This window comes from Erithacus rubecula (genome assembly GCF_903797595.1).
Source record: "Erithacus rubecula genome assembly, chromosome: 5".
NCBI classification, from domain to species: Eukaryota; Metazoa; Chordata; class Aves; order Passeriformes; family Muscicapidae; genus Erithacus; species Erithacus rubecula.
In genome coordinates this window covers 41,273,152-41,289,772 of record NC_136687.1, presented here as the reverse complement: position 1 = coordinate 41,289,772, position 16,621 = coordinate 41,273,152, and the positions used below count along the sequence as shown (strand labels likewise).

At 39.8% G+C, this 16,621-nt stretch overlaps 1 protein-coding gene across 4 annotated transcripts in view; it reads left to right on the top strand.

Annotated features, from left to right (window-relative positions):
• The window catches only part of FHDC1 (FH2 domain containing 1), a 35,292-nt gene extending 20,827 nt beyond the window's left edge, over positions 1-14,465 (top strand). For all 4 annotated transcript variants that reach the window (XM_079305370.1, XM_079305372.1, XM_079305371.1 and 1 more), the window contains 6 exons: positions 2,083-2,153; positions 2,271-2,378; positions 3,297-3,367; positions 5,665-5,782; positions 8,000-8,164; positions 11,268-14,465. In XM_079305370.1, the coding sequence (XP_079161496.1) occupies positions 2,083-2,153; positions 2,271-2,378; positions 3,297-3,367; positions 5,665-5,782; positions 8,000-8,164; positions 11,268-13,310 (2,576 nt within the window). In that variant the 3' untranslated portion in view covers positions 13,311-14,465. The remainder of the gene's footprint in view (positions 1-2,082; positions 2,154-2,270; positions 2,379-3,296; positions 3,368-5,664; positions 5,783-7,999; positions 8,165-11,267) is intronic.
• The last annotated feature ends 2,156 nt before the right edge of the window (positions 14,466-16,621 follow it).

The following is a 16,621-nucleotide window of genomic DNA, read 5'->3' as shown; positions in this document are numbered from 1 at the left end:
GTTTGTTGGGTAATGTAGTGTCTTCTACTCTGCAGGAAAATAGTTGATTTCCTGGTTTAAGTTAAACATTACTGCTGACCCTTTACAGTCTATTGAGTGCCTCTTTGTCCTGTTCTTCAATATAAAATTCCTATTTCATGTTGTAAATTTTTTGACAGGCTACTAAATCACTGCTTAGACTGCTTCTAGTGGTATAAAAAGGTACAGTAAGAAAAAAAAATTCCTATGTGTGCTGGTAATTAGAATAGTCCTTTCAAGTGGAAGCAAAGGAAAAAAAATCATTTTCCCCCCAGTGGGGATTAAACTTGTCATTGACTCAGGAAAGTGTGCAGTACCTTAAGATTAGGTCTGAGTTTGGCCTTTTATTAGGATCTCCTTTAAATCATTGTTCTTTGTGTTTGGAGCAACAGACATATGTGAGGGAATATGTTATGTATAAAAGCACCAATGCCTTCATGTCCTTCACCCAAGACATATGTAAACTGGTGAATTAATTTCCTTCAGAGAGGAAGACATTTTGGCCTCCAGCTCCTGCAGCAGGCCAGTCATGCAAATCACTGACTGGGCCTTCCCTGTGTTTAGTCCACTTTGCCATGTGCTCTTCTCCATTTGGTCTTTTCACTCCAAGGTTTGTTGATAGCCTGAAGTTGTTTAGGAATTATGCCTCCTTTTCTATTGCTGTCTCCTAGATTTCTTTCCTATAATTAAACTGAGAGAATATTTACTTCAATTTTAAAGCTGATAATCACTAAGAGTTAGGATGGTCTAAGCAGCCTAGTGGATTCTCATTTAGCTTGCAAATGGATCCATGTCACAGTGACACAGAGCAGGCTCTTACTATGTGAAGTCTTTAGAAGTTGCCTTCTCCTCTTGGCCTTGTGAAATTTCCTATTCTCTTATTTATTCTCTCCTCCCTCTTCCTCCTTGCTTCCTCACCTTGGATCTAGCTTGTTAGATCAAAGGTTATTTAATTATTTATATGTTTTTTGGCTGCTAGTATTGATTGTGTATTAATGTGTAAGGACTATGGGCTTCCAAAATGATTGATTACTTTATTGTGTTGAGCAGCTGAATGCAGGATAAATTATAGAAGGTGGACTTGGAACAAAAATAGTTTTTAAAAGTATCTGCACTGCAATCAAAAGGATTCCACCTTTTATTTTGTTCATTAGTATAACATATAGTACCTCACATTAAAACCAGCTCATGGTGATTTTCTTGCCATATGGGTCATTGCAAATTTGGAGTTGCTTGGTTTGCTGTGCCAGAACTCTTTATTGACTCTTTACAGTTTTGAATTTCCACATGTTATTTCTAAGGCAGTCCCTCTGGTGTACATATATTGTCTTTTGCACATATGTTGTTTTTCGCTCATATGTAGCTGGGTGAAAAGGTGTATGAATTCAGATAGAATAATACTGTGCCTTTTGCAAAGAAATTAACAAATGTACAAACCAGGCTTGTATGATGGGAAAAATTTAAAAGGCAATTTTATTCCGTTTGACTCTTTGTCACACTGAATATCATTTTGTGCTAAATAATTTTTTATATGACAAGTAAAACAGATGCTGCTCTGAGTTGGTGATCATACAGAAATAAAATGATGATTCATCGTGGGAGTGGGATAAGCAAGGGAAATTTAAACATTGCCTGTTATCTTTTCGGGCCTTATGACCAAGTCTCCTAAGAAAAGAGTAGTTGTTCAAAAACCCAATCCTGGCAGATTGCAAATGGATTCTGCAGGGTGCAGAACACTTGCCTCACACTGGAATAATTAGTAGGTGGTGAGGATACTTAACCCCTTGTATGACACACTTCATACATATTTTGATTTTTCCTTACCTGCTGGAGGTTGCCTTGGAAATACTACACTTGCTAAGTTAAAGTCTGAACATACACTTGAGGTTTGTCAGTTGTGCTTGTGAATTGAAATTATATAGTACCATTATCTTTCCCACAACCTCTTCTCTTTATTGTACTTTCTTGTCAAATTAAAAAAAACATTAGATGAAGAGGAGCTTAGTAACTGACTATATTTCTAAACAAACAATTGTTAGACAGCAATTTTCTTGTTCCTTACAGAGTTAATGACTTGTGAGGAGCTGCATTCCATATTGCACTTGGTCCTTCAGGCTGGGAATATTATGAATGCGGTAAGTGACATCCCAAAGGGAGATGGCTGATGGACCATACTTCCTTGTTAGTATTGCAGTGCTCTGATGTCATGCCTCAGCTTCTTATTTGCTCTTTTGCAAATTGTTTCTTTTTAGGGAGGTTATGCTGGCAATGCTGTTGGATTTAAACTTTCGTCACTGCTCAAGCTGGCAGACACAAAAGCAAACAAACCTGGGATGAGTCTGCTGCATTTTGTTGCTCTGGTATAGAAAATCTATTTTGCTGGTATAAGCAGCTTCTACAAATACAGGTTCATTAATTGATAGACAATAAAAGGGACTATGTGCCTCCAAAAAAAGCAACTTTCTCACAGCTTTGATCTAATCTTCAGCTTTCTTCTCCTGCCACAAAATTCACCAAAAATTACCTCTACCTGGTAATCCTATCCAGAACCCCATGGAAGGCTTAAGTTTTTATATCATATAGAAACTTGCCTTCATCAAACTTCTTAATTGTTGATTTTCTCTTATTGTCCCAAATTCTCACACTGTGGAAGTGGCTTATTTTGATAAAAATTCTCTCAGTGCTCCCATTGAATCTTTTGAGCGGCCTTCTTGATAGCTTTTTGTCCTCCCTCAACCACTGATGTGTATAATTTTAAAAGCTGCTGTGATGTTTTAAAGCTGCTGCAGATGTTTTCGAGCTATTTTTTCTTCCTTTCAAACTTTTTGATTTTAGAAGGGAGTGAGTTTAAATGCATCTGTATGGCTTTGGTTATCTGTGTACAAACTGGTTTGACAGATTTCCAGCCAGTGAACTATGGGGTATAAATTGGTGTTTGTGCAGGAAGCATCATACTTGCTTAAACAATGTCATCAGTAAATTGTACTTTCCCTGACCTTCCTTATTAATACATCTGGCTTGTGCTCACTGGCAGGAGTAGGTATTATTTCACGCTGCAAAATGGAAGCTGTTTAAATCTCCAGTTGTGATCCGTGTTTTTCTTTAAGGGGTGCCCTCCACTCAGTTGTGTTGGGTTTGAATGGGAAGAAAAACAGTGCAGGAGAGAAAACTTAAAGTGCCCTCCCAGAAGGTTTAGAACTGCCAGACTTAGGGATTTTGGCATGGTGGTGGGATGTTAATGGATTGTGTGTGTTTTGGTTTTGTTCTGTTTGTTTCAGGAAGCCCAAAAGAAAGATGCTGCTCTTCTCAACTTTTCAGAAAAAATTAGGAGTGTTCATGATGCCGCCAGGTGAGTTAAAAAAAAAACTGAAAACTTATGACTGGAATTTCAGTTTTCTTGTTTGTGAAGCAATGAGCCTTATTCAGGAAAGTCTTGGCACAAAAACAGATTTTTACGAATGTTTACTGTAGCTTTGAGTTCTTAATTTCCATTTACTAGCAGAAGTATGCCTGCAATGTGCCTTCAGGTATGAGGGTTTTTTATTACATGATTTCTGTAGGTTTTTGGTAATACTCTCTGTCAAATACATGTGCCTGTTCATTACTTTAAAGATATTGAACTAAAAGCATGATGCTGTTCTTCCTTAAACCAATTTTCATCAATCTCTGAGCAGGCTACAATACTTTCCAAATCTGGTATCAGGGGTAGGTACTGACCTTGGCTTTGCTTAGATACTTTTTGAGGTTTCATTTGCTGTCTTGGTTGGAAAATCTGAAGGGTTTGTGGTTCTGCATTTTTTCAGCTTAAAGTCTTAAGATGATAATTTTAAAGTAAAGCTGGTTTGTACCTCAATAATTGTATTTACTTTTGTGAGACAGTGTGATCTAAATCTGAAACCTGGAAGCTAGCAATGCTGAAGTTCTGTTCCTAGTTTTGCTACTTCCTTACTCTTGAGCTTAGGGCAATCTATTTACATTCTTTTCCCAGCTGCAGAATGGATCCAGTTTCTTAGATCTGATTGAGGGTTAAGTAATGTCTGCAAAAGACTGAAATCTTCTGAGGAAAGGAGTGGCCATAGAGTTAATCAGAAAATTTTTAAGAGACCACCTGTGTGGCTCTGTGCCATCCAACCCACACACCTTTTTGGCAGTTTGCCATGTGACCTGCTAGGGAATGTAGCTTTCCTCAGCATCCAAGCCCCCTGGCAAAGAGGAGAGGAGCAGTTAGAATCCTAAATTTGGTGATATTTATTTTCTAACCACTTTGTTCTTTGATCACATTTGTTAATTTGTAACTCATGCTGAAGTCTATTCAGGGAGTGCACTCTGTACCTGAAAATGAAACAAAATTAAATATATACCTCACCCCTGAGCATGAGGAAGGTTTTTAGAGAGAACTGTCATGTACAAGTTGCTCATAAATCCACCCAATTAGAGCATGTTAAAACAGCTACCATTATCTTTATTTTTGTTTTCTTGCCTTCTTTACATGTAGGCATCCTCTTCCTCCTTCACAGGCAGAAAAATGTAGCCTGTACTTTCTACTACTTTTCTTAGCTGCAAAAACACTGTGTTTTCCCAAAACAGGGAACTAAACTTTGCAGATGAAGTATGCAGAGAAAAATCAGCACACATTATATTCATTTATGTGTGTACTGACAAACTTCTGTGTGTGCCACCGTCTGCTGCCATGTGTGTTTCAATCAGGCTGCCACAGGTTTTTCAGCTTAGTGTTTAAAAGTCATGCTGCTGGTGGAACAACCTTAGGAGCAGCATGTGTACAGTTGTTAGTTCTTACCATCTGGCAAACTGTAGCACTTCAATTCCTAGGCAAAACTTAGTTCTCTTTTGAAGGAAATGCGATAGGTTTAGAAGCATTTACCCTTGAAGTGACTTGGAGATTTAGGTGGAAACTCTTGTATAGAGTGTGAGTCAACTGGAGAATGCTTAGATTACACCAGATCTGAGGTCTTTACTGTGATCTTCTGTTTCTGAGTTTCCTTTTCACAGCAGCAGCTTCACGTCTGGTACTTAGTAGAAGGATGAAACGTTGTAACTGTGGGCTTGAGACTGTGTGGGTTGCATTGCTGTGGCTGCTTAGATGAGTGTAACATGCGATTTCAGGATGCTAGTGCCAAAATCTGGAGTCCTGGCTTACGGTCTCTTGTGGCCCCCTTTTTGTGGTAGGTCCTGCACTCAGATAGTGGTGTAGTCTGTTGGACCAAGCAAAGGATCCATCTGGAACAAATTGGCTTTTTCCTTTTCCTAGGTCAATTTTCATTTCACAGATATGGGTGGCCATCTTGAAAATGTGTGCTAGGACAGGCACCAGGAGAGAAAAGGAACACCTGGATTGAGGCAGGGCAGCATTAACCTTTCTAAGGTTAGGTGGATAGGGTGGGTAGGACCGGCTGGAGTTAATCAAGAGAACACACCCCATGGGAATCTTTTCAGGTTGCAAATAAGAAGAAATGTGCTTATGTCTCCTAATTTTCAGTGTCTACTCTGGAAAGATTTCCTAAACAGGCAGATCTTGTTAGCCCGTTTGCACCTCATGTCAAGCATTCACTTTTGCAGTGTGTTGTGGCTAACCTGTGGGCCACTCCTTCTCCTTTGATAAACATTCTCTTTATACGCTATTTTTAGGTTATCCATTGATAGTATAGAAGCAGAGCTCCACTCACTGTCTGTCAAGACAAGATCTGTTAAAGACAGCATCAAACGAGACCCAAAACTCTTTCACCAAATGGAAGACTTTCTCCAGGTTTGTAGCATATATCTGTGTTAATGTGTTACTGTCGCCTGAATATAGCAACATTACTCAGCTGAATGTAATTTGTGTGGACCTGTTAATAAACAGAAGCACTGTTTTAATATGCCTGGCCTGTCAGTTGTACTAAGGTGTTCCAGCCTCATGCTGTTTGTCAAGTAAGAGTGTTGGAAGGGCTGTGTTTTTACAGGGAGGGATATTGAGTGTACATTGCCCAAGGCTTGTTAGGCAAGTGTGTTTAGTGCATGCAAAATTACTGATGAAGATTAGTAGTTAAAATATAAGACAATTTGGAGTGATCTCTGATTTTGTACTTTGCAGCTGCCCAAAATATAATGTCTGCTTGTTATGTTACTTGGGAGTACCTCAGTTTTAGCTGAGAGTGTGCTGTGTGTATGAATCTTGATTGCTGGGTGGCTGAAAGCTGGAAGGTTAAGGGACTCTTCTCTACTTACTCTTAACACAGAGTCTAGCATTTAGACTCATACCATTATATAGGTGTGGGTTCTCCTTCTTTAAATTTTATTAAGTACTGCAGTGGCTTTACAGGCCTGAATGTATATAGCACTTACCTTGGAAGCAGAGTTCTTGGTATTTTCTGAGTATATGGTGATATCTCGAGAAATACATATTATACTTCAATTAAAATATTTTTTTTCTGTTTCACACTAGAGGTAATTATTAAAAGTAAGAAGGCAGGTGTTGATCTGGAACTTAACCCGTCCTGATTTTTCAACTTGCAAATGTAGCTAATAGTCTCTGTAGTTTTTCAGGACATGAAAAGCTGATGAAGAAAGGGCAGGTTAAAATTGAAATACCTGTCCTGATTCACTCTGAATTGTTGGCTTTTATCCATTGCATCCAGCTCTTTAATGTTATGTTTTAACATGTTCGGGATTTAAAAAAAAAATTAATAGGTGGTTTTATTTAACACTACAACCTTGTTTAGGCCACATTCCAAAAGAAATGCTGGGGAAAAATAGAATTTTAAAAATGCATACCTTACATAAACACTTCTGGATTTTGTTTCTAAATTACAAGTGATAACCAAGCTGATCTAAAAGTCAGCTTTAATTATTTCACCCTTGTGAATAAATTCCTGAAATATGTGGGAGGAACTATTTTTTGATGTATGCTTTTATCAGTTGTCCAGTTTATCTTCAGTCCAGATTTTATTGTGGGCGCTTTTTTCCCTCTTTTTTCTTTTTTGTCCTTAAGACTAGCAAGTCATATTTGTTCCTATCCTAGTGGTGTAATTTTCCAAGTAATTCCTGAATGCAGGTTTGGATTAAATGGTCACCAGTGCCTCCAGCTGCATTTTCCCACCCCAATGCTATATTATGAAAAATATTTAGATGACTATGAGTTAGAGAAGAGATTGGTCTGAAAAATTAACTTTTCTTCTCAGGTTACTTTGAGCTACAGGTGGTGTGGGATTGCGCAAGAATAGAAGTGGATAGCTGGTGATGCAGATAGAAGAGATGGGGCAGCTGATCTAAATGTTTTGAGCAGCTCTGCTGCTTGAAGTCTAATCACAGCCTTATTCTCTTCCTCCTGAATCTTCTTCCAAACTACTCCCATCCTGTCTGTGTTGCTCTACACTTACGATTCAAAGTGCTACTTTGTGGCACATTTTCTGGATGTCTTGAAATACATGTATTTTCAGTGGTTCCTTACCTTTCAAGCATGAAAACCTTTTTTGTTGTAGTCTAGGGTCACCTTAGGAAGGAATTGATTTTGTGATGTATATCCATGAATCAGTTCACATGTGTTTTTGGAAAAATGGGAAGGAGGAATTAATCCTTTATGCTTAGTTGAATGTTAAGGGGGAAATGGGAAAATAAGGAATGAGGAGCTTTTAAGGAGCTCCCATGAGGTCTGTCAGTGTTCTAGTGTAGTCTTTGATTTTACTTATCTAAAAACTAAAGCTATAAGTTTGTTCAAGGGCTTTTGAGTTTTTTCGTGGTTTCCATTCTAATCACTAGAATGTACATTTTGATTGATCCATTTTTCCTAACCTTCTTTACTCAGTTTGCTGAAATGGCATGTGTCCTTTTGTTAGTACAAGTTCTCCTTCAAAATGTTAATTTCCTGGGCTCTGTAACAACTTCTAGGTTGGAACACGAATTTTCCTAAGTTCCTAATATATACATGACGTTTTGTGACTTGAATTTTTCTGTCTGGTTCACGTGTGTATGGTTTTTGCTGCAGTTTGCTGTAAGGTATCTAAAGGAACTTGAGCACCAGAAAGGAGAATTGCAAAAGGAGGGAAATGCTCTCATTGACTTTTTCTGTGAAGACAAAGAAACTATGAAGTTGGATGAATGTTTCCAGATATTTAGGGACTTCTGTATAAGATTCAACACAGCTGTTAAGGTAAGAGCACTGAATGAGGTTCTCACACTTAAAATTAATATTGGCTCACATTAATTAAGCTGGTTTTTCTGTTTAAGAAGCATTTTGTATCTTGGAGTACTTGATGTATTTGTTCAAATGGCTACAGATAACCACACTCCTGGAAGCATTCCTTGCCAGAAGACAGGTGGGAAATGGCCATTGTGAGCAGCCCTGCTGCTCTGCACCTTGTTTCAGGCGAGTGAGACCACTGAGATGATACATCAGCGTTGTTCATTGGCCTGCTTTAAGTGGGCACTTCCCATCTTTTTTGGTGATGAGGCTGGTGTCTGCTAAGCTGAGCTGTGAAACAGATTGCACAGACTTCCTGACTACAGCTCACTGTTTAGGCCTTGGTCTGGTAGTGTTGGATTGTTGGAAAGGCCTTGAGGTGTGGCACGCCATTACTTGGATGTACCTGCCTGAATCCGCACTAGCTCAGGCTCTCCGCTGCCCTTCTTTATATGGCTAGAGGCACTTTACCAAGTAAAGTAAGGGCTGTGTATTCTATTTTTTCCTTTCAAAGGATTTTTGTGGGTGAAAACTGAGTGAAACAGGCCTATGGCAGCAAGATACCTTACCCCCAGTGTGAGCATTCATTCACTGAGTACCATGAATTGGTCCTAAATAATTCAGAAAACGTGCTAAGGTGGAGGAGCAGTATTGATATTGGTTACAGTTTTGGTTCAGCAAAGTCTGCCTATTGTTACAGATATTTCTTAGGTCTCTATAAATAGCATAAATTAGTTGGATCAATTGCCCTTTTGCAATCTGCATTTGACAGCACTTTGGATAAAAGCTTTGGTTCAGAAAGAAAAAAGATTTGATTTGTAGCAAGGTGACAGGATGTTCAGCTGATGTGCCTGTTGTACCGTTAGTTTACCTATCCTTTACCACCCAAGACAGCACATGGTTACATGAGGGTGAACATTGCACAAATGTATAAAATCAAATGGTGATAGCTATTGCAGTTCAGTTTAGCAAGAGGTGACTTCATCCATATATGTTCAAATATTGAGGATTGAGGATTTCATTCATAGTCACATATTGCAAGTGATTGTTGGATAGCTGTGACTTTTGAGGTTCTCTCTCTGTGATAAGCAGCTACACTGTAAAAAATGACAAATTGGACTCGCAAATTTTGAGCTTTGTTTGCTAACTGTGGACTATTGTTCTTACAAAATTAGCAGAATGAATTAGAATAAAAATGGCAGTTCTGACAAAAGGATGTGATGTGTAGACAGCACATCCAGCAGTCTAAAAAGATGGCTTGTACCACAGTGACCATGTGCACATATTTCAAATGCTTAAACATTTTTTGAAATTTTTTACGTGTCTAACTATGTGCTTAAAATAAGTTTCTCGTCTGAGTAAAATCTCCTAAAATACGTTCTGGGTGAGGTTAATTTTTTTTTTTCTTATATAGAATATGGTATTAATATCTGCAACTATTTTTAACCATTTTTCTTTACAATGATATATTTAAAGTTGAGCTTTAGCATTTGGCAAGAATTCATTCTGTAATTCCATACCTGTGAAAGAAAGCTTCCTGCCAAATATTTTTCCTGAAATGCAAGTTGCTTTTTTTTTGCTTTCTTAGATGTTCAGGTTTCTTAGGTCTCTATCTTATCTTTCAGAGCCCAGTGTAGTCTCAAATTCACTTTAAGAGGTGTAGATTAATGCATTCATTGCAAAGCTTTTGCTTATTGAAAGCTTTCAGGTGACTTTTTCTAGTGGTGCAGCTCTTCTGTTGTCACAATGGGAAGATTAAACTACGCAGAACTTTAGACAAATAAAGGTGTGATTTTTTTAAACAGTGTGTCATTGATTAGACCAAATTTAACAACATGCTGGAAAATCATGTAATTTTTGAATCCGCTTTCAAGATTAGCCTCTTCTTTCTTTTGCTACAGCTGTACTGGCTGCAGCAAGCAAAGTTCTTCATTTCAGAAAGTAACCCAGAAAGATCAACCAAAGGTGCAGTTAGATTAAATCTGAAGCCTAGAGGTAACAGTTAAAATGCTGATATTCACAGTAAATCACTGCTGATTGTTATTAGTAAAAAGGTTTTACTGTGTTGTCTTTCAAATTCAAACTACCTCTTCTATGGCTTTCTGAACCAGAATCCCTCAGCTTAGCTGCCAAAATCTCCATCCTACCCCTGGGCAATCTCTCTACTACAGCTGTCAATTTTTGTAACCAGCAGTGATTATGAGATCCAAAAGTGGAGTGAGACATTGATAGTCCTTGAATGCTATCAGTTGATGTCTAAGTATTGTGAGGCATTGTGTTAACTTTTCTATTTGCTTTCATATGCAATTAAGCATGCCTTTTCACAAAATTTTCAGTTTGTAATGTTAGAGGAAAGTAAGACTGTATTGAAATTGGACTTGCTGAGGAACAATTGCAGCTGTCGTGAGGTAGGTTGGAAAAACCACGTAGGCTGTGTGCTGGTCAAACAAGTTTGTCTTAAAATATGAATGTAAATATTAGTTTACTCACCCGATAAGACTGCTACCTTTTAAACTTAATGAGGACTTGATGCTCTCTGTGTTATATCTGGAGCTCTTTGTCTCAACCAAGAAGCTGTTGGGCACTGGAACAGCTTCCTAGGGAAGAGGTCATGGCACCAAGCCTGATAGAATTCAAGCAGTGTTTGGACAATGCTGTCAGTGACTCTTGGGGATGGTCCTGTCCAGGACCAGGGGTTAAATTCAGTGATCCCTGTGGGTCCTTTCCAACTCACAATATACTGTAATTCTAAGATGTGATATCTGCTTGAGTTTGACGGGTCAATTTGCTGATCTTTGCAAGGTCTGGTGCATTTTTTTTGTGTATGCTGACCAGATGGTTGTGTTAACCCTTTTAGTATTCAGGGAGCTGTTGTCCATACGGTTAATGGCTGCAGGCTGTGCTTTCCACAGTGACTTCATGTTTGTGTATGTATTGGAGGTTGGGAGTGGGTGATAGCAATGGGAGCTAACTTCAATGGGAAGAAATAAAGAAGGAGAGGAAGGAGTGTGTCTTGTTCTTATGCATAGGACACTGTCTTCTGAGACATGTATTTGTGATTTTCCTCCTTCAGGAGAATAGGGAGCGAGAGATCCAGGAACTTCACAGTCTGCAAAGGCGAAAGGAGCTGGAGGAGAAGCGTCGATCCTGGGCAGCTGGAGAGCTTGGGAGCTTTGGGCGGAGCAGCAGTGAAAATGATGTAGAGATGTTGGCTAAAAACAGACTTGGAGAATTTCTTCCCTTCTTGCAGCAGAGGCCTCAAAGCCCTTTGTACAGAAACACAAATTCCAGACGCTCTCGACTTTCTTTGGGGATGACTGCAGACAGGGAGTTGCAGAGTTTCCTGGAAGTCTCAAAAGATGAGGATCCAAACAAGTTTAACAGCCTTCCCCATGCAAACACCCGACAAGCAAGACCAAATGTAGCCTGGACGGAATCCAAAGAAACAAGGGATCTCAACTTAAATACCTTGCACTTACAACAACAGTCTGAAATGGAAGTGAAAAGTGGTGGCCCTGTGCAGGTGCCTCAAGCTCAGCCTAGTCATCTCAGCAGCTTAGCCAGTTCTGGTGCCCATTACTCACAGAGGGGCACTGATTACAGCTTGCACACTTCCAATGTGTCCTGCGATGAGTCCACAGATATAAATGCTCTGGCCCTTGCAATTGAGGAGCATGAACTTGTTAAAGGGTTATGTAAATTTGATATTCAAGGAGCAAAACCTGCAGAAGATGCACCTTTAATGTATTTAGAGGATACTGGCGGGACAGACGTGGCAACTCTAGATGATCTAAGCTTTCATTCCCTGAGCACTGCCCATGATGAGCTGCCTCCAGTTTGCAGCAGCTCCAGAGAGGCCCACAACCATCAAGCCAAGGCAGTGAGTTGCAAGAATGAAGTTTTAGAGCCCAGCAGCAGCAGCCCTATGTCTATGGATACAAGTGTTTCAGGAAGTAGAGAAGATGGGCCAGTGTGCTACATGTCAGATACCACGACTGATTGTTCTTTGACATTAGACTCTGAAGAGGGAAATTATTTTAAATCAGCAGACAACGAAATAAATGAGGGTGGCAAAGCATGCTCTTCTGGCAATGATGTTCAACACAAGGCTAGAACTTTCTTCTCAAACCTGAACTGCACCTCTGACAAGAACCTGTCTCTTCACACTTCTGCCAGTAATAAGGATGATGCTGATAGCAAGCACACCCTTCCTAAAGAAAAACTCATAAAAAATAAAGATCTAGTAGGACTGAAGACAAACTCTCTAAAAGATCGTTCTCCAAGCTTCACAAAATCCAGTGGCACTCGCCCAGGCCACACAGCTCCTTCCAGACCTGTCAGAACTTTGAATGCCTCTGAGAATGAAAGTATGAGGAAAGTGGTGCCTATTTCTCGGTCAAACAGAGCACCCAGCAGCATGAAAAAGCCAGAAGCCAAGCCAGCCCTTCGTGAAAGCAGTACGGTGGAAAGTCGGCTGTCTCATCGTAGCTCTGTCCGAGGCACAACAGACACACTGCCAAGAAGTCCCTATAGGCACAGCATGTCAGTGGAAGAGCCAAAGTTACGAAGGGGCACTGTCACCTCAAGCAGTGCTCATTTTGATAGGGACAGAGTTGCTCTCAAGAAGCCAAGCTCTAAACCTATTAGGAGTAATGTCAAATCAAAGACAGATGAAACAAAGATGTGTCGCTCCAGTGTAAAACCCCAGAGCCCTGCAGATGACACCAAGGTTGCCACAATCAGTAATCCCAAAGCACCAGCGGCTGTCCCTAACTTTGCAAGGAATACAGTGGCCTCTTCTTCAAAGCGTGCAAAAGTGGATCTATCCAGCTCATGTAGACCTCCACCCATCACACGGTCTGTGTCCCAGAGGCTGCCTAAAGTGAAGCCAGCAGCAACCTCTGATGATCCAAATCCAAAGGAGAACAGTATGAATACCTTAAAGAGAGCAAGTAGTGCCAGAGTGGTTGGAAGAAGCATCCTGCAGAGAGAAGCTGTCTGCACGAAAGCAGAGCCTGCACCAAAGGAACAGGGAACAGTGGAAAAGGCATCTCTTAAACTGAAGGATGCAAACCAAACCACAATTGGTAAAATACTGAAGCCATTATTGAAATAAGGGAGAGGGTTCTTTTTTTAATGTTGGAATGTGAACACTTGTCCTAGCACTGGATGTCTGCATAGTAAAATTCCTTAAAACAGTAACCTTGCCAATACATGGCATCATGTGCTTATTGAAGTATGGCACACTGTTGGGAAAGGGCAAGTAACTGTGTTCTGGTCTAAATCCTTTTTTATGAATTTGAATGTATTTAAAGCTACTGTGTTGGAATGTGAGTAGAACAGAAAATCTTCGCATTTGTGCTAAAAAAAATTACCAGAAAACAAACGTTTTAAGAAGCTTTAACTATGAGATGAAACAATTTGTGACAGAAAACATGGATTAAGGCCAGGTTTAAGATTCTTCCTAGGACTCAAGCCTTTGTGCTTGATGGATTCTTATTTGATGTCAAAATGAATCCTATGAAACAGTACTGAAATGAACTCTAGGTGATTGTATTTTCCATTGCTTTCAATTCCTTGGATTCGGGAGCTCTTTTTTGCCTGTTGCAAAGTCCATTGCTGGCAATTGGACAGACTGGGAACTGCTGGCCAAAAAAATTATAAAATTGTGTGCTGTTTGTGGCTGTCCTTAACCTCTCTGAAGAATTTATAGCATGTTTTATAAATGTGTATGTGTCTGGGGAAGGCTTTCTGCTGGGCAGGAGGCTTGTTCTCAAGAATGTGGCAGCATTTTCTTGCATGCACAAGTGGGTATGGCTGTTGCTGCATTGGATAGCACAGCTGGAGGCTGTGCCTGTTGGAAGGGCCATTGGCATGACAACTGCTCCTGACTTGTTTTGATCACAAGCAAACTTGCCAGCTTTTGGTCATACAGAAGTGCCATATATTTATGATACATATCAGGATTTTGCAGCTCAGCTCTTGAAGGCTGCAACGTAGTTCTGAGCACTTTCTTACCATTCCATGTTTCCACTGGTTTGTATACTACCAAACTACTTGAATGTTGCAATGGCTCTGATTGAGCCATTAGTTCCCCTGCCTCCTCATCTTCCTCCTCTACTCCTTCTCCTTGTCAACAAGAATATTTAGCATGAAACACAGAGCTTATGCATGACAATGTTTTTGTAGAGTTCTTTGGTTGCTTCCAATGTGGTTTTTAATGTTTAAAGACTAAAGGAATTAAACTAGCATTTGATAAGCTTTTTGCAAAGTAAAAACACCCCTTTTTTCCTGCAGATACAGGAGAAAAGTTCTGTCAGACTAAGATACAGAGAATGAGGGAAAACTTATTCAGCATGCTGTGCATCTTCCCAAGAGAAATGTATTTAGGTGGAGAAAGTGCTGTTCTCCTAAGCATTTTACTTAAAGGACTGCCTTTTATTCACTTATTAATTAAGCCTCATTTAAGAATAAAATAAAAAACAAAAGGGAAATATCTTTGGACAAGTGGCATTGACATATTTGTGCTAGATCTTTTGTCTACTCTATCCCTCTGTGCTGGGAGAGCATAATTCAGTGAGAATGAGCTCACATGCTTTTCACCGACTGGTATCATGACAGCTAACGTTGAGGTTTGAATCAGGCAAGGGGCCTTTAGCTCCTCCCACATACCAGCCAATCTGGATGCAGACATCATTCCCAAGCACCATAAAGTATTGCACAGGGCCTCTTGTTTTAGTCTATCCCACAGGGAGAATTTATAGAGCCTGCTTTTCTGCAAGGGCAAATATTTTGCTTTTTTGCTTTTTGGATAAGCTTTTTGGATGCTGCCTCCGTTGTGGGTTAGATACAAGAGCATCTCCATTGTTTTTGTATCTGTGTGGATGTATGCACATCTGCAAGAGCAGATGATTGACTTTTTCCCTTTTTTTTTAAAGAGACCAACAAATTTTATTGTAGCAAGCTTGAAAAATAATTTAAATGTATTTGGAACATGTAAATAAATTTCTATAAATCTGCATTAAAAAACCCTGTATTTAATGGAACATTTATACATTTTGGAGTAACTTGGTAGTTTAATAAAGTTCCCATCTACTGGGTATGAGGTTTGTACTTTCTTCTTCCTATTACACTCTTGGCTTTGGTCCTGGAGATCTCAAGCAACCAAGTCTGGGTGGGTGATTGTGGGATTTCTACAGCAGAAATTGTGGTTTTGAAATCCTGGATTTGTTTTTATATTGAGACATGCAGTTGAACTTCAGTTTTTGAACATTTCTGGGTTGGAACTTTCTGCACAGGTTTGGGTATTAAATGGACGGCATTAGATGGTAGATGCAGCACTTTGTGTGCACACTGTATGTTGTGGCCAAGACAAATGTTCATGGCACTAACAAGTCTGGATCTGTTGCTATCTTCATGCCTTTGAGCTTTGCACACTTTATCAAGAAATTCTGGTCTATAACTCCCAGGACTGTGCAAATACAGAACAGCCTGTTTTGCAGGAGCAGGTGGTGATTTTTGCACTACAATTGTGAATTTTTCAGTTTTGTCCCATTCTCCCATTATTTTTCCTTCTTTATTGAATACAAAAGAACATCTCTGCAGCCAAAAAAAAGTGAAATCCAGCCAGCCTCTTTGTCCTCAGGGAACACTTCCTCCTCTCTGCTATGGAAATTATTTCTGGACTGGAATTGCTGCTTTTTGCAAACTTCTTTAGCCCCTGACTTTTCTAGTTTGGTGAGTGTCTCTCCCTGTTCGGAGTTGCAAACACCTGCTGTCTTCCAGTGCTGAGTGACAGCTGCTGGTGGAATCTACATGGGAAAGCCTTTGCCATCAAAAGGTACGTCTCAGAAGTGTGGTTTTTAAACTTCATTTTTATGTGAAAAGGGTTTATAATTACCAATTCATTGTTTAAACTACTAGGTATCAGAGACAGCAATGCCCTGTAGGTTAAATTTCCCATGTCATACAATTTTCCTGAGGGCTAGCAAAGCATGGCACTTGACTGATAGCAGTTAGCTTTCAAGAAAGGACTAAGACCTTGTCTCCCACTTTGCTCTACTGAGTGGCTAATGCTTCTGACTGTGACCAGGGTGCCTCAATCTCCTCTGGTCGCTACTGAGGTGGCAGTGAAATGGGGGAGCCCAGGGGACCATGAGAGGAATCTGGAGCTGGTGAAGATTGAAGATAGAGGGAAGCTGTGGGAGTAAGAGGTGCTGATTCATACTTGCAGGAATTTAATATTTACATCTCATGTGGGAGCTGCATACAAATGAGGGGCTCGGTGGATCCCTCATTACAACAGCTCATTAAATTATCAAGAAAGACAGAAAGGGTTCCCATCACACCTCCCACAGTGTACAAGCCTGGACTATGTCATTCAAAATAACCTGTCAGTCAGTATCTTTCTAATCTTAGGGTCCGTCT